General features: G+C 28.3%; 4 protein-coding genes across 5 annotated transcripts; 2 read left to right on the plus strand and 2 right to left on the minus strand.

Moving 5' to 3' along the window:
• The first annotated feature begins 1,350 nt into the window (after positions 1 to 1,350).
• Positions 1,351 to 12,350, plus strand: LOC107166151 (zinc finger-containing ubiquitin peptidase 1-like). Its single transcript, XM_015514700.2, has 7 exons — positions 1,351 to 2,234; positions 2,325 to 2,445; positions 4,404 to 4,694; positions 9,303 to 9,687; positions 9,940 to 10,070; positions 10,151 to 10,362; positions 12,091 to 12,350. Exons 1-7 carry the CDS (start codon positions 1,863 to 1,865, stop codon positions 12,124 to 12,126), a joined length of 1,548 nt encoding a protein of 515 aa, XP_015370186.2. The 5' UTR covers positions 1,351 to 1,862; the 3' UTR covers positions 12,127 to 12,350.
• Positions 12,351 to 12,420: 70 nt separating this feature from the next.
• Cox17 (Cytochrome c oxidase copper chaperone COX17) lies at positions 12,421 to 14,892 on the minus strand. Its single transcript, XM_015514686.2, has 3 exons — positions 14,565 to 14,892; positions 14,274 to 14,486; positions 12,421 to 12,619 (listed from the first exon to the last, which is right to left on the minus strand). The coding sequence occupies exons 2-3, from the start codon at positions 14,393 to 14,395 to the stop codon at positions 12,535 to 12,537; spliced, it is 207 nt and encodes a 68-aa protein (XP_015370172.1). The 5' UTR covers positions 14,396 to 14,486; positions 14,565 to 14,892; the 3' UTR covers positions 12,421 to 12,534.
• Positions 14,893 to 16,384: 1,492 nt separating this feature from the next.
• On the minus strand, positions 16,385 to 21,608 carry SF1 (splicing factor 1). 2 transcript variants are annotated; one of them, XM_015514706.2, is made up of 9 exons: positions 21,339 to 21,608; positions 21,114 to 21,257; positions 20,910 to 21,044; positions 19,398 to 19,473; positions 18,560 to 18,712; positions 18,387 to 18,493; positions 18,153 to 18,319; positions 17,935 to 18,093; positions 16,385 to 17,440 (listed from the first exon to the last, which is right to left on the minus strand). In XM_015514706.2, exons 2-9 carry the CDS (start codon positions 21,202 to 21,204, stop codon positions 16,700 to 16,702), a joined length of 1,629 nt encoding a protein of 542 aa, XP_015370192.1. In that variant the 5' UTR covers positions 21,205 to 21,257; positions 21,339 to 21,608; the 3' UTR covers positions 16,385 to 16,699. The 2 variants fall into 2 exon arrangements, with proteins under 2 accessions (XP_015370192.1, XP_015370191.1); XM_015514705.2 differs by having other exon boundaries at positions 21,114 to 21,260.
• Positions 21,609 to 21,725: 117 nt separating this feature from the next.
• U3-55K (U3 small nuclear riboprotein factor 55K) lies at positions 21,726 to 23,356 on the plus strand. Its single transcript, XM_015514685.2, has one exon. The coding sequence runs from the start codon at positions 21,922 to 21,924 to the stop codon at positions 23,293 to 23,295; it is 1,374 nt and encodes a 457-aa protein (XP_015370171.1). The 5' UTR covers positions 21,726 to 21,921; the 3' UTR covers positions 23,296 to 23,356.
• The last annotated feature ends 63 nt before the right edge of the window (positions 23,357 to 23,419 follow it).

Raw genomic sequence — 23,419 nt, forward strand, 5'->3', positions numbered from 1 at the left:
GCCATCGTCGGACTAGAGAGCTATAAAAGACTGTAGAGATGGGATTTTCAACTCAATAACATGAGTCAGTTCACTTGACTCAGTTCACTCAAATGAGTTGACTCGGGGAGTCAACTCAGTGAGTCAACTCCCAATTTCCATTGACTCCTATTAACTCCAAGTTATCAGTTCATTAAATTAAACAACTCTCGTATGACAATTCGTTTAAGAGTTACTTCAGAGTATATTAGATTATCTATCACTAAATATATGAACTATTGATTTATAAAAATGTATGAAGACCTTATTCAATATTAGTTTTAATTTACTAAATTGTTTCTGTCATTTAATGCAATACAATAATATGTCATATACTTGTGTATTTACTAATATTAAAATATTATACAATGAGGAATTAATTTGAACTTTTATTTTATATACAAATTTAATTTAAAATGTTATATGTGCCTCATGAGTTCTTAAGAGGACGCTACACACGCATGTGTTGTCTCCGTCTTACACGCGTACTACATCGCAAATTTTCGTTCTCTAGATTCAATAGTGTGCTGTTAGTTTTGATATTAGAGTGAATTGACCCATTATCAAACATTTAGGTAAGAACATTATCTGTGTTCTCATGTTGGTTTTTTACAATATTTTAATTTTTAAATGAGTTATGAGCATGTTAAGTGTGAATATTTGAAAATTAAAATAACTCATTTAAAAATTAAAATATCGTAAAAAACCAACATGAGAACACAGATAATGTTATTACCTAAAAGTTTTATAATGGGCCAATTCATCATACGCGTTACTAACATACCTTACGTAACGTATATGGTTACATATTAGAATAATATTATTGTGTAGTGTGTACTATCATCTTAATATATTTATTTATTATGTAGACATGTAGTATGTGTAGATTGTGGTGAAGGCGAATTGTCAGAGTTAGATGAATCAGTACTGAGTCAGTAAATCTAAATCCGTAGTATCACCCCATAATTCATGAATTGATAAGTGATAACACAAATTCACGAGTTGTAGTGAATCAGTGGTAACACTGAGTTATTGAGTCACTGAACTAAAGCAAACTGATTCAATTCGTTCAGTTCACTTAAAAGAGTCAACTCTTTGAATCAACTCACTCACGAACTACCCATCCCTATAAAAGAGCCACATATTATAGTTATAGAGCCATAGTCGGTCTAGTCGGACATTCCGAGATTCTGAAATGTGAAACCGTCTCCTCTGATCACGAAAATCACCGATCGTAATAAAAAGACTCACGAGAAAGATTTGTGGACAACAATCAGCCCTTGCCCCTTGGTCTATCTATGGTACATCGTTTTGTACAGTGTACACTGCCTATGTCAGTGACAGATCGAACACCCCACCAAGACGTTGACGACCTCGTTCAGCAGCTGCTGGCCTGTCTATAGCGGCGTAGCGTTGGCCAACCTTTGTCGCTCCATACCTTTGTTATCTGTTTCTGGGATATTGATAATCGAAACGTAACTCGTAAATCGTAATTCATATAATAATATTATTATATGCTCGGTGTGATATTATTATATGCACTATACACACATCATATTGTATTTGTATTATACATTATTATTATATACGCATTACGCGCACGAAGATTAAAAAAGAGGATTCTAAAATTAATTTTTCCGCCTTGTTTTTTTGAACACATTTTCTCTACATTCGTATTTCGTTGTTTTACTCTTTGACGACGAAGACGACAAGTCGACAACGACAACAACGATTAACGTTAACGACTTCAACGACGGATACTCCTTTTCCGTCCAGATCGTTTGCTGCCCCGTCATCTCTTTAACTGTGTTTTCGTTTTCCAAACGTATTGTGCCCGTAGAGAAATGTCGCTGAGATCTAAGACGGTATGCGAGATATGCGGCGAATCGTTTTTGACGGAAAACAAACTGTCCAACCATATAACAGAACGACACGTCCACTCTTCTACAAGCCCATCGCCCAGCGTTGGTTCGTCGTCCAAACGCCGGAAACTGGACGCTGACTCGGACGTCAGGTGTCCGCTCTGCGATTATGTAGACCTGGACACTGACCGTCTGCAGCAACACGTCAATCGCATGCACTTTGACCCCGGCAGTCCCCGGCGACCAGGAACTGTAGACTTCCCTTGCCCGATATGCCCACTGGCATTTGACCACTGTGATAATCTCGAAACTCACATAAACGAAGAACACCACGATATTGTTAGCCCTCAAACGGTAATGTAAAGATGCAACAGTGTTTGATGCTGCCTTACCCCATTAATCTTTTTACTATCATTATAATATCATGATTTTTCTGTTGCGCAGGACTGTGATAGTCAAAGGATACCATTGTTGGAAAACATCAACGAAGGTTGTGTGATATGTGGAATGAAAAATTTTGATAGCTTAAGAGATTTGGATGCACACATTGAGCAACATTACCGAGGTAATGCGGTGTTACTTACCTATAATATAATATATTCTTTTACTGAACTGTTTTAATTTGTATGCAAGTGTGCATTGGAAAATTATTTATCAATCTATAACTCAAATAATATTGAAAACAATGCATTTATTATGATTTGTTCTCTAAAAATTAAATTATCTACTGTATTTAATATTATGTATCTATTAAAAATCATGAAATATTCAATAAATAATTTTTATTAAATATTAATTTTTAAATTGTAATCAAATTAAAAATTAAAATACTGAACAAAAACTAATAAACGAACAAGAATAATTGACATTAGAGTAATAAACTGTATAAAAATTAATAAATATGGCAATATTTAAAATTGTTTACCTATTTTATGATATTTATTATTACATTCTCTATTAAGATTTATGAAAGATTGAATATATTTTCATCAGAATAATGAATATTGTCAATATGTCTGTGAATAGGTTTGGGCATATACAAATACTAAATATTCAAGAAAATTTATTAATTTCAAAATATGTAATATTTTGTATGTTTAATTGTATTTAAAGTATTGTGAAATGTGCACAATTTCAATCAAAATTCAGAAATCACTTTTCAACAAAATTATAATATACTAACATCAAAAATAAGCACTATATTAATTACTAATGATGATTTAAGTAGCTGAATTTATTTTATGGATTACAAACAATTTTTATAATTGATCGTAAATGAAAATTATTATTGAAATAGGTATTTATTCATACAATTTTCCCTTATTTCCATGTACACTGTACAATTAAAAAAAATAATTTCCTCATTGTTCACATTTACTTGAATTATATAATAAGTATTATATAAATATTATTGCCTAATTGTTTATAATCATAAATATATTTGATTTTTGATTTTAAATTTTAAATTTCTTTGAGAATAAACAAACTTTATAAAATATGTTCTACTATTTAATATAATAACTATTAAGTTTTGGGTTGAAAGCTAAATAAATAACTAAATAAGTGCTAAAATATGTATAATAATTGCTCATATTCCATCATATTAAAGTTTTTTCCTATCCCAGATTTCATATTAGATATAATTTTCAAATACATTTAAGGCTTTTCCATGAGAGAATAATCACTTTTTGCACATCACAGATTTTATTGATGTGTAGAGAACCATGTGATCACACTAACACAGAGAAGTTGGTGGGAGATGCACATCAGGGATGTGAACTAGTTGACAGGCTGATTATTATCTTGTGGAATAACTTATAATACTTATTTAGAAAAATATTTACAATCAAATCTAAAACATGGTGGATTCTAAGACAATTTTTTTGGTTATATAAACCTCTAGTACTTCATAATCATCAAAGAAAATGCACAATATTAATTGAATTAATTATTAATAACAATAGAAAGTTATAAAATTAGTGCTAAGTACTGCATGTGTCATTTAGTTATTACTTACACCTTTAAGTTCAACTACTTCCAATTGAAACATAAGTTTTACCATATTATTTGGTGAATTATATAAATAATTACTTTTATTTTATTGTATGCTGTATCTTCATTATTATAAATATTAACATTATAAGTAGGTTCATAAATAAAAAATATAAAAATTAAAAACAGAAGAACTGGTATAAATTGGTTCAAAAATTAATTAACTTAAAATACTTAGTCTTATTTTTTTGTTGAAAAATTAGAACATAATCCATAATTATTAGTGGGGTGTTTCAAGCTTCTATATTTAATATTTTTTGAATTACAACATTCTAAATTCATTATTGTCAACTAAAAACACTTAACATTAAAATTGCTGCGAAAGTAGTAAAACTGATAAATTGGTGATATTTCCAATTTCATTTTTAAAACCCATATATCAACACTTGCATTTTTTATTACAGGTGCAATGCATTGGTTATAATATATATTTATATTAAAAATGTTTCAATAAAAAAATTTTATCTTTAGGTTCAACACCGCCTACTCAAGATCATTTAACCAATCATGATCAGCTTTTGGCCAAACAATTAGAAAAACAAGAACGTGAACGTATGAAACAAAAAGAACAGGAAGATTTTCAAAAGTTACAAGCTGCTTATGGAATGGACAACAAAGGAAATTATAATCAACAAACTATGTCTAATCTACAAGAAGCTGTATCCAGTGGTGAATTAACAGTTTATGATTACTATGAAAAAATATATGAAATAAAAATTGCTGAAAGTAAAGGACTTGATACTGGAGAATCAGCTACTAGAGGTTAGTTTTATTGTTTAAATTATTATTTATTGAAATTTGTCAATTTATTTAGTTATTGCTAACTCAATCGAATTTTAATAGTAATAGTATTTCAGTAGTACTTTGGTAGCTTCAGTATCATATAAATAGGGTACAATGACAGGCAAATGAAGAATTTGTAAAACAAAATTTATTTAAAATATTATAAATTTACTTTTTAGGATAATGATTAGACACACAGTTATAATTATAAATTATTTTATCTGTTAGCGCTGCTAACTTGGCAGTGTTAGTTTGTTTACATTGGCTATATTGTAATAATTTTGGAACATTAACTTATAATTTTAATAACATTGATATAGATTATAGATCCTTTTTAGACCAACAAAGATATCTTAGTCCGTAATTATTTTATTGTTCAAATCTGGTTTAAAAATCTGATGTCCATGGCTGTGTTATGCTATTATAATTTAAAAAGTATATAGTAGGTTTTTCTGGTTATTTGGAGCATTTTTATGCAGAACCTTTTTTTTGCAGGATATGTTAGTATTATTAAATATACCTAGCTCAATACAAAAAATAACTCGTATTATTAAACAAATCTAAGTTTGAAGAAAAATTATTATGCACTAACTTATTTTTTTTTTAAATGGAGCATGAATGTATTGTATATACAATTATGTGTTTTTTTTTTTATCATTTACATTTGAGGTGTATAAAAAATGCTTTGATTTTTGAGCATCTTTTTTAATATAAATATAAATCTAGTTGGTACTTTTATTTGGTATTGAAAAATTTGATGTTGAGAATTTCCAATAGTTTTAGAAAGCGTTGAGTAAAACAAAAAAAAATAGTAAATAAAATGATAATTTTTACGCAAAACTAATTTTTGAAAAAATCAATTTTTTTTGTATTGTGTAATATATAAATGATAACTTTATACACTTAATTTCTATTTTAATTATTAAATTTGATTATTTATTCAGCTATGCTAGGATGACACAATGTTTCCATTCAGAATCATTTTTTTAAATATAATGACTAATTATTTAATTCAAATTTAACACATTCATTACAACGACATGTTTGATAACTTCTCTCTATACTCTGTTCTCCGAGAGACCAGGATTGTTTTGTGCATTCCAATGGCGGCAGGTGGCGCGTTGCCATTACGAGTTATATTGGTTGGGGATCAACAAGTTTTGTCCGCTGCGTAGTCCTGGTCTCTCCGCGAACAGACTGTAGCATAGTGGTACCCATTGTTTCACTTATTTTTGGTTCTAGATATTTTAATATGAAAATTTTTATGTTGTGATTTAATTTCAATAAAATAACAGTAAAACCCCTAAAAAATATGATCATATTGAAGATAATAAATAATGACAAAAAATGTAAAAATTCTTTTTTCATTTGTAATTTTACCCAATTTTTTCTTTCAGCTTCGAAAACTGAGGCCATTAGCTGTAGGTTGGTTGGCACTGTTGGGTTTTGAGACTGTATGATTTTGGAACACTTGTGTGTTTGCAGAATTTCTAGTGGGGTATTTGTAGGTTTCTGCCATGTCCGGGTGGGGGATGGTGGCCTCTCTCTAGATACCGTGACAGCCCAAAGAAAGGTACTGTTTATGACCGAGATTCAAACCGGTAACAGTGCGAGTCGCAGCTGACGCCTTAGAACGCTTGGCTATTCCGTCCCCCTTTTTTTCTACTTTTATATGTATATATATTTTTTACTAGAAATATTGAAAGGTTAGAGCTTAAAGTACAAACAACTTATACCTATCTAATGGACATAATTATTGCTTATGTAAATCAATACATTTTCTAGCAATACAATACTGCACACACTTAAGTTGTAATGATAAACCCAATGATCCAATCTTATAGTGTATATTACACTTTATTTGGAATGAGATTGTACCTCGGCAGCCGATTTCTGCGCATGGGCGTGGCTATGTTCCGCTGTGCTAGTCTGAAATAAATCTAATCTAGGAGAACCGTCTGTCGGTTATAGATGAAAACTGGTTGCCACGAAGGTATGATTTCATTCCGAATAGAGTATAGGTATATAATTTAGTTACAATTTAGTCATCTACAATCTAAAATCTTCTATAAAAAAATATGTTGTTTTAAATTGAATGACAAGTTGAATAATACATTTTTGATATTTATCTCGGTGAAAATACAACTGTCAGCAATGTTTGCTCAAAATTAATAACTTTTATTTTTTATAACTATTTTATAACTATCAAAATATTTTAGCTTTTTTTAGACAAGTTTTAGGCTTTAGCATATAATATATACATATGATTGAATTTTTTTTCAATATTCCGTGATAATAATAGTTGTCTCATAACAGGAAAGCACCTTTTGGTTTTATGGTAAAAAGTTAAAAAAAATGAATTACAATGTTTCACAATCGTAGTTACTTCTAAATAATCAGAATCTCAAAAATATATTTTTGTCTCAAACACAATTTTTTTTATAGACATTTTAAGTTTAAACGTTGACATTAATTTTGTTGCTAATCAAAAATATTATTTGCGAGAACTTGAAACTCTTATGTATATTATAATATTATACTATGCACTGTGACAACATATTTAGATTAATTTTAATCAATTGCTTATATTATTTACTTATTCATTACATTTTATTGTAAGTTGGTATTAACTCAAATGATATTAGCAATTATATGATAAAAATATAATGTATTTATGTACACTATTATTATATTAATAATTATCCATCCAAGCTTAAAAAATACCTTAACATTAATCTAACCATTATGATTTCATTTGTATGATATTTATTATTTGTCTTAATTTTTAGTTTTAGTTTAATTTAATAGTCCTATATTATTACTATTTTAGTTCTATAATTTATAAACATTGCATAGACCAATATTGGTTTTATAATGATTTTGTGTGTGTGTAACAATTTTAGTTTTATAATATTAATTCTACCTTACACGCTACTGTAACAATTATAAGAAAATAAATATGATATAAAATATCCTAGGTCAACAAACTATCTTTCCTCAGAATCCTTTTTTCATATACAATAATATTACTGTATCATTGAATTCAAATTAAACACCATCCATTGCAGTGATTAAACTTGTAAACTACTAGCAGATTGTGACACACTTACCTGCCTGTTTTTTTTATAACAGTATTTGTGGTTTATTAAATGTATTCAATGTACTATTATTAGTATTATTAGGTATGTAATTCTTACATAGTTATATAGCTAAATCACTAAATCACATAATATGATTATTGAAAGCTGTAAGTTTTTAATATACAACTAAAGAAAAACATTTGTATTCAGTATTTAATATTTAAGTTCTTATTGTTGATAATTTCCTTAACTATAAAGTTTTATTGTTTTATTTTGTCTTCTATTTCTTTAAGTATTCATTACTATAAAAAGAAATAAAACAAAGATAATTGGTTATAATATATATGTATAAAAAAAAAACATAATATCACAATAACAACTAATTATTTTTTAATCTTATCAGTCGTCAACCATGTTTTTTTTATTGTTACAATAACATCAATGTAATTATAATTGATATCAAACAGTTTATTTTATACATTAGTCATTAATTCTTATATTTTCCAAAGTAATGAACACAGTTAAAGATCTTTTATTGTGGCAATAATTAATAAGTACTTGATAGCATAACAATTATACCATTTATATGACTTTATTCTTATTTTAAATAATGTTATAAACATAAAAATATATTCATTTTTTAATTTTGTAGTTTTTTTATACATTTTCTTTTTTTTTTTTTTTGTTAAATGTGAAAATTAAAGAATTTTTAATCTGACATTTTTACAATATGACTTCTGAGACGGTATTTTTGCCTTGTGAGTTTTGTAATAAAGTGATTGATTTGATAAGTGTAAACTCTCACCAGGCTAAATGTCAAACAAAAAATGATCTTTTAAATAAATGCCATGATAAAAACAATGATGTTACACTTCCGTGCGAGTTTTGTAAGATTCCTATTGATTTAAATAATCTGATGTGTCATCAAGTTATGTGTAGAAAAAAATTGAATAAAATAAAATACAGAGTTTCAAATATTACTGAAAAAACTGAATCAAGTCAATGTTCCAAAAATATGTTACTATTAAGTGTTAATGAAACAGCAATCTTATCAAGATAAATTTAGTCAAAACCTAAGTGAACCAAAAATAAAAAATTCTGTCCAAAATAGTAGCCGTAATCTAGATTTGAACTTGCTCAGTACCAGTAAAAACTGTACAGTTCCTACTTTGATATTAAGAAAACCAAAATCAACTGATGATTGCTCATTTAGTTCATTATCATTAAAAGAAAGTATGGTCGTACCAGTGAAATATAATTCTTACATGAATTCAACGGGTGTTACCAATGTAGAAAATAAAATGCACAATGATAGGTCACCATTTTTAAGTTCTTATAGAAGAGATTTTCAGAATGATTCTACTAGCAATAATGTATCTTACAGTGAGCATAACTTGTTATGTCTAATATTTATTTAATATTATATAATATTGACAGATTTTAAATATTAACTTTATACATTTGCTTAATATGTATGTTTTTATTCATTTTATATTAATTGTTTTAGACTTGATTGAATATATTCGTCACTTCAGTGCATCGTCACCAAATGTAATAGAATTACATTTGGCTTCTCCGACTGACCATTATAGATCAACTTATGGTGACAAAGGTTGGGGATGTGGATATAGGAATATGCAAATGTTGATGTCCAGTATGCTTTTACAAATGGATTACAATGAACACATATCAAGAGTATGGGAAGTTGAGAAAGGACCTCTACCACGTGCTTGGATGCCATCTATTTCAAGATTACAGCAACATTTAGAGAAATCATGGAGCATGGGTATTGATGAACCTGGTAGAGAACAACTTGGTGGTACTGTGTATAATACAAAAAAATGGATTGGAGCCACTGAAGTTGTTACTATGCTAACAGCTTTAAAAATTAAGTAAGTTTTATTTTGAACTAGGTGGAAATAATAAATATTAATTTTACTTGATCTATACAATTTATGCAAATTTAACTTTGTACTTAATTTTAAATAATATACACACTAAAATAGTGATTGATAAGTTGTATTATAAAATAGTAGATTTGATTCTTTGAAAATCCCTGACAAAAACATTACCTTATTAACATTTTTCATTATATATTGATAATATATAATTTTCCTAATAACTCAATGTATTTGATTGTTCAGAACATTATTAATAGACTTTCGAAAACCAACTGGTTCGAAAAATACTCATCCAGAAATGTTTCACTGGTTGTATGAACATTTTAGCAATAGAAAAAAACAATTTATTCCTCCAGTTTATATACAACATGAAGGTAATATACCGTTTTTTGCACACTTCGTAAAAACTAATAATTTACACCATTAAATAATTATATTATTTGTTGTTATTTAGGTCATAGTCGAACTGTAGTCGGTGTTGAAAAACTATCTGATGGAACAATTTTGCTTTTAGTATTAGACCCAAGTGGTCATTACGATAAATTAAGAACTGAAGCTGGGATGTCCACTATGACACATATAAGAAAATCTATGTACACGTTTAAGGCAAAAGAGTATCAACTAGTCACAGTCAGTGGCATAATCACAAGTGATTCAGAATTTGAAGTAAGTAGACATTTTTCTATTATTTAACCCTGGTTTTATTAGTCTACTATTAATTGTCCAACACACATTATAGATTGGTAAGTCTTAATTAGTTTTTATACTTGACCTGGCTAATAGAAATAATTATTATTCTTTTTTTTTAGTAATAATGTTAGTGCATATGTAAGATGTAACTGAAACATTAATTAGGTTTAGTTTTTATAACTGCCGTAAAATATTTTACTCTTTCAAAACAATTATTCTTTAACAATTTGCTTCAGTCTGTAAATGATCTATAATTAGGTAAATCAATGATTCTCAAACTGGGAGTCACTAGATGATTACTTAAGGTCATAAATTATGTATGTACATAGAAATAGGTTAGGTCCTGTTAAAAAATTCATTTTTTATATTGTTACTGCTTTAAAAACGTTGAAAATCACACTGACTTATCAGAAAATGAACACCTGAATCTCTAAATTGCCTTCTGATGATAAATAATTGACAGTAATATAATAAATTCATATTTGAAGAGAATTTTTTTTCTGGGAGTTGTATTTGAAGAATCAGAAGATCAGACAGTTAGATGTAGGGAGGTTGAATAATATTAAAGTAGGATATAATTATTACCACTGTGTTCATACATGTTTTCACATAATATTTACTTTTTTCCCCTTTAACATTTTATCACATAACAATGATTATACCGCTCTTTCGTAGTACGATGTGAGGAAGAGTATTCTAATATTCATCTTATAAGAGCAGGCGTCCCTCAAGGAAGCATTCTCGCACCTACTTTGTTCAATATATATACAGCTGATCTACCTCAATCAAATAACACCAACTTAGCTACTTTTGCAGACGATAACTTAGTCTCTGCCATAAATAACCTCCAAGACCACCTAACTAACTTACAAAACTGGTTTAACTTATGGAGAATAAAAATAAATGAAAGCAAATCCACTCATATTACCTTTACCCTCAGCCCAAAAAATATTCCCCCCGTTTACCTCAATGACAAAATAATCCCTATGGGCACTTCAGTCAAGTACCTCGGTCTCCATCTAGGTAAAAGACTGACCTGGGCAACGCATATAAAATTAAAACGAAAATCCTTAAATCTCCGTCTGCACAAGCTAAGGCAACTACTCCGCTCTAAAATCTCACTTGAAAACAAAATGTTAATTTATAAACAATTGATACGCCCGGCAATGACGTATGGCATACAATTATGGGGCTCTACAAAAATGTCTAACCTGAAAATATTCCAAGCTTTCCAATCTATAAACCTTCGTCTCCTCACAAACGCCCCATGGTATGTAAGTAACAGATCCCTACACCATGATCTCAACGTTCCAACGATATCTGCACTAGCTTTGTACAACTACAATAACTTCACAAAAATGTCCTAAATCATCCTAATCCTCTAGTCGCCAAGCTAGCATCTAAAACCCTACCTGACAACCCTCCCCGTCGTCTAAATGAAAATGGCCACGTGATCTTCTAACTAAATAAATCAATATTATATTATAAATACACTTATTATGTACAATAAAAATTTAATTTAACCAAAGTTCATATTGGAAGTAGTGTCAATGGACTCTCCCTTCCCTCAAGCCGTCCAGACTGGTAAAAATGTTATCTAAATTACTAATTGTATTATGTTATACAGATTGTATATTTTTTTCTACTTTAATAAAAAAAAAAAAAAAACAATGATTATACCTAATAATGTTTTAATTGTTGCAGAGCGGCAAAACAATTAAATCTACCCGTGGTTCATAACAACTATCAAGAAACCACAGTTAGTTTTGCAGAACTTAAAGATTTTGTTTATATTTTAATTTTCCTTTTTATACATTCTAAATTCTGTCAAATAAAATTATAAAATTATAGCCTAAACGCAAATTATATTGTTTAAAAAATATTATTACACTTAGAATATTTAATCATACTTCAAATCCATAATTTAAGGAAGTGATTTTAATAAAATATTGTAGTTTATAGAATATATATTTTTTTTTCATAATTTAATTTATTTATCATCTAAACAAGCACTTGTAAAATAAATAAATAGTGTTTGGTTTTTAAATTAATACATTTAATAGACTAGACAAAATTAATGTATCTACAATGTAAATTTGTACAAAAAAAAAAAAAAACATTTACATCAGACTTAGGAATGCTTACTATTTAAATATTAAAACCCATTTTTCTCATGCATTCCTTATGTGCTTCAATTAGATGCCTACATTTTTCTTCTCCGTTTTCCATAATACTGTAAAACATCAAATAAGTAATTAACAAATAATGGTCTATGAACCAATTTTTTTTTGTAGTTATTATATTATTAGAGATAACATCAATAACTTGGGTTTCCATAAAGTATAGATAAATACATGTATATATATATATATATATATATATAAATATATGCGTATATGTGTGTGTTTAGTTTTAGTAATAACAGATTTAAGGTATATTTTTTACTTGTATGATAATGATACTTGAATACTGTCAAAATAAAAATATTAGATTTTTGTTGATTTAGTTTTGTCTTTTTTTATATACATTATATTATATTATTATAAATAGTATGAGCTATAATAAATGTTATTATATGGTTAAATATGATTATGTATATGATTACAAATTGAATAATAAATATTATATTAGAATAGAACTTCAACATGAAATTGTACAAAATATTTAACATCCAAATTACTAATATACATTAACACAATATGATATTAAACTGTATATTTTATTATACCAAATCAAATTTTAAAAATATAGTTGGATATATTGTGTTTGTTAAGGAATTTTCCATGTTGATCAACTCACAATAAATTTTAAAAAAAAAAATGAAACTTGCAACACAGATAAATAAATATTTTATTTGATAAAACTAAACAGAAAATGTTTTTAATTGACAATTTATAATGAACAAATATAGTAAAACCTACTAATTTAAGAATCCTGTGTGACAAACTGATTTGTTATATGGTATTGGTTTCATTATAAACTTGAACAAGGTTTCAAGATTAAAAAAAGTTAGTAAAGTACTATCATTATTTATTACCTTTGTTAAAAATGTATACAAATATGTACACATTTAAATGCTTTTTTATAATTTATATATTGCATCAAAACTTGTATACTGCTATTTTTGAGTTTTTTCACAAATCAAAGAGAACTACCTGTTTGTCAATTTATACAATTGTTTTAGGCAATATAAGTTCTTTCATGGGAGTGGAAAACCAATGACTTCCGTATTATTTATTTTAAAAGCACTCAACATTATTATTATTTCATTGTAAATCTTGAATTTTAATGATTAAATTAAATTTTAAAAAAACTAACCTCAAATTAACTTTATAAACTTAAACCAAAGTTAAGATTAGTGGCCACCCCTGAACCCTGATCTAGTATGTCTGCTGGTTCTTCGGTAATGTCAATAAATTCTTTTAAATAGAGACACAATGGTTTTCGTAATGGTTTCTGCGCGTTAGTCATGTCATGCGAAAAGTAGTTTATTGCACGCGTAATATAATCATGAGTATAGATAAGTAATGGTTTTTTCACAATTACTCATAGGTAATTATTATATAAATTAAAAAAAATATATTATAAAAATAAAAAAAATATATTATAAAAATAAAAATACTAAAAATACATTTATACCTGATATATCTATATATCATTGAGACTTTATCTTTTAAGAATATTGGGCCTTGATGAGAAAAACTTGTATGGGAGTAATCAACTACCAATTACATGAATAAAAGTTTCAATAAAAGTAACAATTAAAATTAAGCTACAATTATGTTTTCTGTATGATTAATAGGGACCTTTTTTCCATTTACCGCCCACATATAACATGAAATCAAAAATACCAAGTAGTTGCATAATTAATAAAACAATAATATTACCAAGCATCTCGAACTCTTTTAGTGTCCGGACAAGCACAACAAGCTTTTAATTTCTTTGGTTCTTCGGCGGGCTTATTCTCCGACGACGGTGTTATGGATTTATCGCTAATCAAAGGCATCATTTTTTACTGTCGAAAAATACCGGAACGGATTCAAAACTTAATAAAATGTTGCGTAATCTGACGCAAACTAGACTTAACGTCGCTATGCACTCTGCACAAAGAACAATTTATGAGGTTATCTGTTAATAGTCAAGTTTGAAGTAACTGAAAAGTGATAACTATTACTTACTTAATTTATTATTCAAGAACAAGAACAAACTCTGAACTCAGAAATTGGAAAGTAAATATGAAATTTAAATGCTGAAGCCTGAAGTTAAACAATCAGTTTTAAGTTTTTAACATTTTAAATACTGTTTTGACGATATTAGTTTTGAAGGTTATACCTATTTGTTAAGAAATTGGAGCTTGATAACGTGATAATATTAAATCTCGCAACGAGTAAAAAAATATTATAAAAAAATAGTGTCAGTCATAGATATTATAAGAGATTATAAGATTCTTATAATATCAGCTATGGTGTCAGTAGCACGGTCTTAGAAGATCTTCTAAGACCGTGGTCTGTAGTATCATAGAATAGATTAAATCATAGACATATTAAATATTAATAATTAATACATTGACCTATTAATTATAAATAGGTCAATGAATTAATATGTCTATGCCTCTTTGGATTAAATCACCACAGAACAATATTGAATAATTATTCCGTGATAGTATTTATATCCGTGTCACTAAGATAATAGATAAAAGATCACAGATAATATAAAATAAATGACACGGACACACGGTCAATAATATATAATTAATTTATAATAATAATTATAAGTTTTATATAAGTTTTTCACTAAAAGCCTATTATTTAGTCATGACCAAAACACCAAAAGTATTTCGAACTAAATTTATCATATGTGCCAGGTCTGGTAAAATTACAACAGGTTCATTTAAGTTAAAAACATTAAAATCAGTTTTTAAATTCTTAAAATTTAAATCACAACCTAATAATTTAGATATTTTTAATTGGTTGGGCGTTCATCAAAAGTCAACAATATTCACTTAATTTTTTTGTAGGAGATTTAATACTTGTTTAACCTACTTAAATTTTCATACATTGTACACTACTTACAAAATTTCATAAAAAGTAACCTATAGAAGGCTTTCACAATTCATTGCTCAAACACTATTTGTATCTATGCCTATAATATTGAATTAAGTTGAAAAATGTATAGGTACTTATAATTAAATATATATAATAAATAAACCTTACTTTTTTCGCAGGATTTTTTTAACCTGGCTTTTACTGTCTACTATTATATTACTACTTATCTACCAACTCTTTATTATATGGAAATATTCTTATATATAATATTTAAAATATTCCAAAAATTAGAATTAGAATAAATTCATCATTAAAAGAAAAAGTGAGGGTAAACATGCTTGATGAATCATCCTGTATAAAATTAACTATATTATTATAATTTATAATATGTAGAATACTAACCACCACGGATAGTCTATAATTACAGTATATCAAATCCATAAAGAATATAAATAATTTGCACATTAAAAATGATAAGTTTCCCCTCTCAACAATAAACACCTGTTGTCAATGGTCACCAGACAAGTACATTTTATAGTACCTACCCTTGTATATCTCTACTCTTGTATATGTGTAGATGGATGAATATAAATTATATTTCCAATAAGGCTTTATTTAGTAAACAGCTTTATTGCTTTATTCATTTTTTGTTATTGTTATCTAATTTATAGGTGTATTAAAAATATGAATACCTATTACAAAATTGAATATTTCTAAGGACAATTCTGATCTTTTTAATTTTTAATATTTAAATTTTCACTATTTCTATACAATATATCGGGAACCATGGAAAATACGCAGTCTTGAGTATTAATATACATATCCATTCTTATACTGCCAATCCCAGTGGACAGTGACCCAGCCTAAACATCAATAAACTGCGCATGCAATTTAGTTTTTACCAATATATATTAACTCGCGCCAAATGACTAATTAAATAACAACTTTAAACATATCTATAAAAAATAATAATAATATAATAGCCAAAAAAATTATTAACTAATTACACTCTTCTTATTTTTTTTATTTAGTTTCAAATATATATTACACATAAGAGAAAAACCGTTAACTTAAAATTCCCAAAGTCCTAAAATTGGTCATGCAAATATTTATTCATAAATAAATGTAAAAATAAAATATAAAAATTATTTTACAAAAGTGTTTTTGAGAAATACTTGTATTAAAATGTCGTTAAAACAATATTTTGACTACAAGCAAAAGAGAAATCTATTTAATTCATTAAATTTTATCATAACTCTTGCCATCATTTAATTCGATGGAGGAGGCGGCGGCGGTGGAGGTGGCACTGCTAATAGTGTTTGCAAATCAGGGGGAGGCATCATCATAGTAGGAGGATTCATTGATGGTGGAGCTTTTGCCTGTTGTTGTTGTTGACTTGGCCATGGTTGAGTAGGTGGAGGCCACATACCAGATACAGTTGTAGGAGAAGGTGCAGGTGGTGGACCTTGTTGCCATGGAGGTGGCATAGATGTTGGTTGATTGGGAGGTGGCGGAGGTGGTGGCATGGCCCATGGCATCTGTTGTTGAAAATTTTGATTTGATACCGGGGGTGGTGGTGGAATGTTAGAAAACTGCTGACTTGATGGTGGCGGCATTTGCCAGGGAGGTGGAACATTTATTCCAGGAGGAGGCATAGGTGCTCCATTCATTGGTTGATTTGACCAGGGTGGCGGAGGCAATGAATTTGGTACCGAATGAGGTGGCGGTATTGACATAAGTGGTTTTAATGGTTGAGGCTTATTAAATAAACTACCATTACTGTTCCCAACAGCAGGACGCATGGAATTATCATCATGTTTAGGTGGTGGTGGACCTTCACCAAGTTCAGCCATTAGAGACATATATTCTTCATCAATTTTATTCTTATCCTGACTAATTGGAAAACTAGCACCGCCAGTGTTTTTCATTCTACAATCTTTTGCAATATGCCCAGCTCCACCACACTGAGTACATAATATACTGTTTGTAACATTAGGTTTATCTTGACACTGAAAAAAATAAATAAAGTAGAAACTTTAGAATTTTAAGTTTCTAAAACAGTTTTTGTAAAATTATTTATAAAATAATGACAGAAGTCTACTAACCATTTAATAATAATACAATTTATAGAATTTATTATAATTTATATAAATAATTGAGTTATAAAATTAGGCTCAAGTATGGTTAGTAGATAGTGTGAATATATATATTTTTTTTTAAATTTAACTGATACATGACTCATTTTGTAGAGGTATTGATATACATATATGTAATAATATTAAGCATATAATTATTTGGCCAATATTTTGTTTAATTTAAGCCAACTTAGCTAAAAAATAAAATAAGTTCTAAAAAAATAAGGTAATACCAATAAATGGGTTAAATGGGTTAAATGTTATAATTTTTATAGAAAATTTATTTTTGGCTGTATTATGCCTAAACAGTAATCCATAATTTAAAAGTAATTATAGTGCACAAAATTATATTAAATTATTATACTTACCATCCAAGATTTATGATCAGCAGCACCACAATTAGAACACCTTGGTCCATCATTTTCTCTCAGAGTACCATTCAATAGAGCAAGTTCCCTAAGTTGCATGCGCCGCAAATCATTTTGACCTTCTGGAACTTCTACACCTTGTTTTATAATTTCTTTTATCTATAAATCATAAGACATATAAATATTTAGTTAAATAATAACATGTTCGTGAAATATACTTTGTTCACAGCTTTTTGAACATATTCAGGATTGTTTCCAGTTACATAAGCATGTAATGGTTCATCTTCTCCTGGTAATGGTTGTCCATCTTTACGGGCGACTTTTCCTTCTTTGACTGAACCCTTACCACGGATAATAATTTTTGCACCAGTTTCCTTTTCCATAGCTATAAAATAATGCAAAGTAAAAATATGACATTTTAATACCAAAATAATTAGTTAATTTTTACTGACATTTTAATGTATTTCCACGTGGTCCTATTAAAAGACCTACAAAATTAATGTCTGGATGTTCATCTTGAGGTATCATCACTTTATCACTAACACGAATAACTGGAGGCCTGTAATTAAAAATGTATATTTATTAGTTTTGACAGTAATTATTTGTATTTAGTATTAATAATTACTTATAGTCAGCAGGAGGCTTAAATGTAGGATTTATTATTGCCATACGTTGAATAAGCCTATGGCGTTCTTCTTCCAACTTTTTACGAGTTCGATATTCTCTAGTATTCATTCGCTTACCATCACTGCTATAAATGGGTTCTGGTGAAGGCGATCTGAAACAATATTGGTAATTCTTTCTTGGTATCTAATAATTTAGCCATAAATTTAGACTTATTGAAAAATAAAAATGTTTAAGGTCACGTGGACATTACATAATATATTAAATTATAAATTGAATGTTCATCATATTAAGATATGAAAATTTTTAGATTAGCATCCACTGGAAGAACATGGTTTAACTTTAAAAATTTAAATATAGGTAAATGCTAAATAAAAATATTAATGAAAATTGTGATTAAACTTAAAATTAAACATATTATGCCTGTTTAGAAAAAGTTCATTAATAACCTAACAAAATGAATGAAATCTTAATATTCATTTAATTAATTCAAGATTGAAGGAAAGTTCCACAAAACATTTAAATTATTTTTTCATTATTGGAAATAATAAATTGATGTATTAAACTGTAAAATACCATATTTAATTAAATGCCAAATATATAAAAATGCACAATAATAATGATTTTGTCTTAAACGAAAAACAAAGTAGTGGAACTTTCCATGGTTAATTATTAACCCTAATCTTAAAATACTGCCTTTGGGAATTCTTTGTGTATTCTCTACTGAAAACAAAACAAATAATATTATAAATGTCAATATTATGATTAGACCAAACCGTATAATGTATCGAAAGTAGTAGTGCTAAATAATAGTTGATGGATTTCTAAATCAGTCAAACCTTTCTTCAGGATTAGATGGAATGCCCAGCTCTCCCGTTCTCAGCTTGCGTCCAATTTCTTCTATTTGTAGTTGTACTAAAATGTAAATGGGTTAGAATAGGGCAAAAACGCCCGGAAATTAGTACATAAAGATTAACATAGCTCACACAAAATATTTTATAATAATTATTTAAATTACTATTAAATAATATACTTTAAATCATCAATTTATTTCATTGCCATATTTTAATATATATGTATATATATATTTTGTTTTATTGTTAAATTATATAGAAATATTTAGAAAAATTATTTTAATTAATTGTTAAGATTTATATATATGTTAAATTTTATTTATACATCCAGTTTTTCTAAGTTCTCATGCATGATTGCAAATAGTTTTAATTTATAAAGTGACAAAAATATTTATAAATTGACCTTATCGGACAAGTTTGAAAAAAAAAACAAATAGTATTTTAGATAGAATAGATGTAAGCATATTATAATAAAAATGAATACATCAAATATTATGAAAAACTCAGAAGCTACACAGTAGTATACTATGGTACCTAAATGCAAAAAGTTTAAAAGAGCATAAAAAAAAGATAAAATATTATTAGATATTTCTTAATACTACACATAATGACAATTCATATTTAAAATTGTAAATATATAATAATTTTTACAGAATAGATTTGAGTATAGAGTTTAAATTATGATTAAAATATTTGGTTTTGGAACATGCAAGTTTTTATAAACTACCATGCCCAAATAAAAACTAAGTAATAAAAAATTAAAAACTTTGAATATGTTCTAGTTATATTATTACCTAAACCCAAAAATATACAAATCCTTTCATATTCTTGTACATCGGGTTAGGCAGTTAGTAGTCAGCGCTGTAAAGAAAAAAATGAAGTCTATTCCATAGTGTTTAAGTACATAATTATTGTATGTACATAGATTGAGAAAGCTACTCATAGTATTTTATTCCTAAAAATCTTCAAAAAGAATAAATAACTGAACATATTAACTTTATTTAAATATATATTTATACTTAATATAGTTGTAAATTAATATCAAACTTTAAATTTAAGTTTAATACATGTGAACCAATTGGTTTATATCCAATAAGTATATAACCTTACTACAGCTTATTAAATATTAATGTATCATATAAGACAAGGCAAATAACAACAATAATGCCATATATTTAAATCATTGTAACAGTTTGGTAGATATTTCTCAGCTAAATATTTCACTAAAAACAAAAATAATCCTCTTATTACAAAAATACAATATAAAAATGAACTTTCCAATAAGTTACATAATATTGATTGTTTGCCCATACATACTTGGACAATACTGGTTTATTTAAATTCATTCACCGCGACTTAATGTTTTTAAATAAAAAACATAATCAACTAGGTAGAAACATTATCTTTCCATTTTTTTTTTTTTAGATATTAATAATTTATTTCATGCACATATTAAGACATTTAAAATTAATATAATTAATAAAGATATTGACTTACAAATGTAAGCTTCCTCTTGTTCTTTAGTCAGGTTATGAGGCAGTACTGTGGGCATGCCTGGTATAAATGTCTTCTCCAAGTCACTTCCGCCCCATCTTGACTTTTTCTTCCGCTTGCGGTCATTAGCATCAGAACCTGGAAATCACATAAATCATTTACAAAGTGTAACTGTCTTCTTAAAAGATATTTCACTTGTGAACGTACCAGATGATTCACGTTTATTCAATGAGCTATCACCGTTTTGAGGTTGTACGAACATATTCATGTAGTTATTGACACCCATATTGGAGCTCATATTTTCAACAGAAACTAATTCTTGGACCGTTTGTCCAGTTATAGATACAACAACTGCTGCAAGTAGATTATTATTAGTTGAAATTTACACTTACAACAATCAATAATTGAACGTAAACATGATTAGTGACTTACCTACACGAAAACTGTATAAAGCAAAAAGATTAGGTGGGTATGATCAACAATTAAGTACTTAACTACCGAAAAACGATTTAGGAGGTAACGAATTGTCGAAAATAAATTAAAAACTATACATAATATAATATTGCGCGTGCGACCACCGAATAAGACTTGACTTAGCTTCTAAGTTGAGGTTCGGGATTCGGGATATCGGGATCGGAATTCGGAGGACAAAACACAGAAGTCGGAAATCTAGGCTTGAGAGTTGAGGTTGAGAGTCTGATAAATTTATTCGTGTTTGTTGACGCCTACCAGCACTCGATAGTCATTTTTCGTTAGTTTTCTATTCCATGACATAACCCTAATTTTTAATCACTATACAGTATACTTATCACTTGAAGGATGGTTTGAAGTTGAGCCGCATGCGTTTTTGTATGTACATATTATTATGACAAATTAATAAAGTATTATACACGTGAATACACATTTTACTTTATTCGTGTACTTATTTATTTGTTGAAAACTTTATTTTTCTTTTAATTATAATAATCTCGTTCATTTTGATCCGTTCGTTCGCGTACGATACATTTCTATTATAATGTCGTTTTTCATACGTAAAAATGTTTCGAAACGAAAAAAACCACCGGTGCGTGTCATTAACAATAACATCAAGAAGAAAAAGACTCAAAATCAAGCCGACGACGAGATCTCTTCCGATTCCAGTGAGTCCGACCACGATGACCAACAACAGTTTTCATCTGAATCGGAAAGCGAAAAGTTTATTACAGCAGGTGAGAAAAAAGTTCAACTCGCCAAGAAGTATTTGAGTGAGATTGAAGAAGAAGAGCGTCGGCGGCTAGAGGATGAGTACGACGATGAGCAAGTTAACAAAAATGTTTTGAAACGTTTAAAAGACGATGTCCTTGATCAGAAGGGGCAGTTGAAAACAAAATTGGCTGATGGTTTATCGTTTCCAACCGACATTGTTGAGTTGCGTAACAGAAACCACGCCAAGGCTATTACTTGCACCGTTATATCACCTGATGATAAGTATGTGTATTCCTGTTCAAAAGATTCTTCTATAATACAATGGGACTTAGAAACTTGTAAAGTACACAAGTTTTTGAGCTATAACCGCAAAAGACCACAGCACAATCCAACCCACCACAACTATCCAGTCTTATCTCTCGCTGTCTCACACAATTTTTTAGTGTCTGGAGACAATTCTGGTCTTATTGTGGTTCGAAATCCAATCACTTTAGACTATATTGGATCGTTGACCGGGCATAAAGATGGCGTTACTGGCTTAACTATTTGCAATGAATCAAATCAACTATTCAGTTGCTCTAAAGACAAAAGCGTCAAGGTTTGGAATCTTGTTGACATGTGCTATGTGGAAACTCTTTTTGGCCATCAGACCGAAGTTACCTGCATAGACATGTTACAAAAAGATCGTATAGTAACTGCCGGAGGCATGGAGAATATAGTTAGAGTGTGGAAGATACAGGATGAAACACAGTTGATATTCAATGGAACAGGCGGTTCAATAGATACTGTTCAAAAAATTGACAGTGCACATTTTGTCACAGGTAGTGATAATGGTGTTGTCAGTATTTGGGGAACACTGAAGAAAAAACCATTGTGTAATGTTGAAAATGCACATGGAATTAACATTACTAACAATCAACCCAACTGGGTATCTGCAGTTGGAGCTTTAGCAAATTCAGACCTGATAGTGTCAGGAAGCAACAATGGAACTATTAAGTTTTGGAGGTGCACTAACAACTTTAAGTCATTATTACCTCTATTCAATGTTCCTGTTAAAGGTTTTATAAATGGACTTGTATTCACAAACGATGGTAGTCGTTTGATTGTAGCCATTGGTAATGAACATAGATTTGGCAGATGGCACGGTGTAACAGGTGTCAAAAACAGCTTACATGTAATTAAATTGAACTTTATTAAAAAATAAATTATACAGGACATAACTTTTGTTATTTTAATTTTATAATATACATTTTTATAAAAATTTATTTTTAAAGAGTTTTTGTAGTTGTCCATAACTTTAAAAAATAAGTAGCTCTCATAAATACTTA

The sequence above is a fragment of the Diuraphis noxia genome, unplaced genomic scaffold (genome assembly GCF_037042655.1).
Source record: "Diuraphis noxia isolate RWA-SAM2 unplaced genomic scaffold, SU_Dnox_SAM2 contig0004, whole genome shotgun sequence".
NCBI lineage: Eukaryota > Metazoa > Arthropoda > Insecta > Hemiptera > Aphididae > Diuraphis > Diuraphis noxia.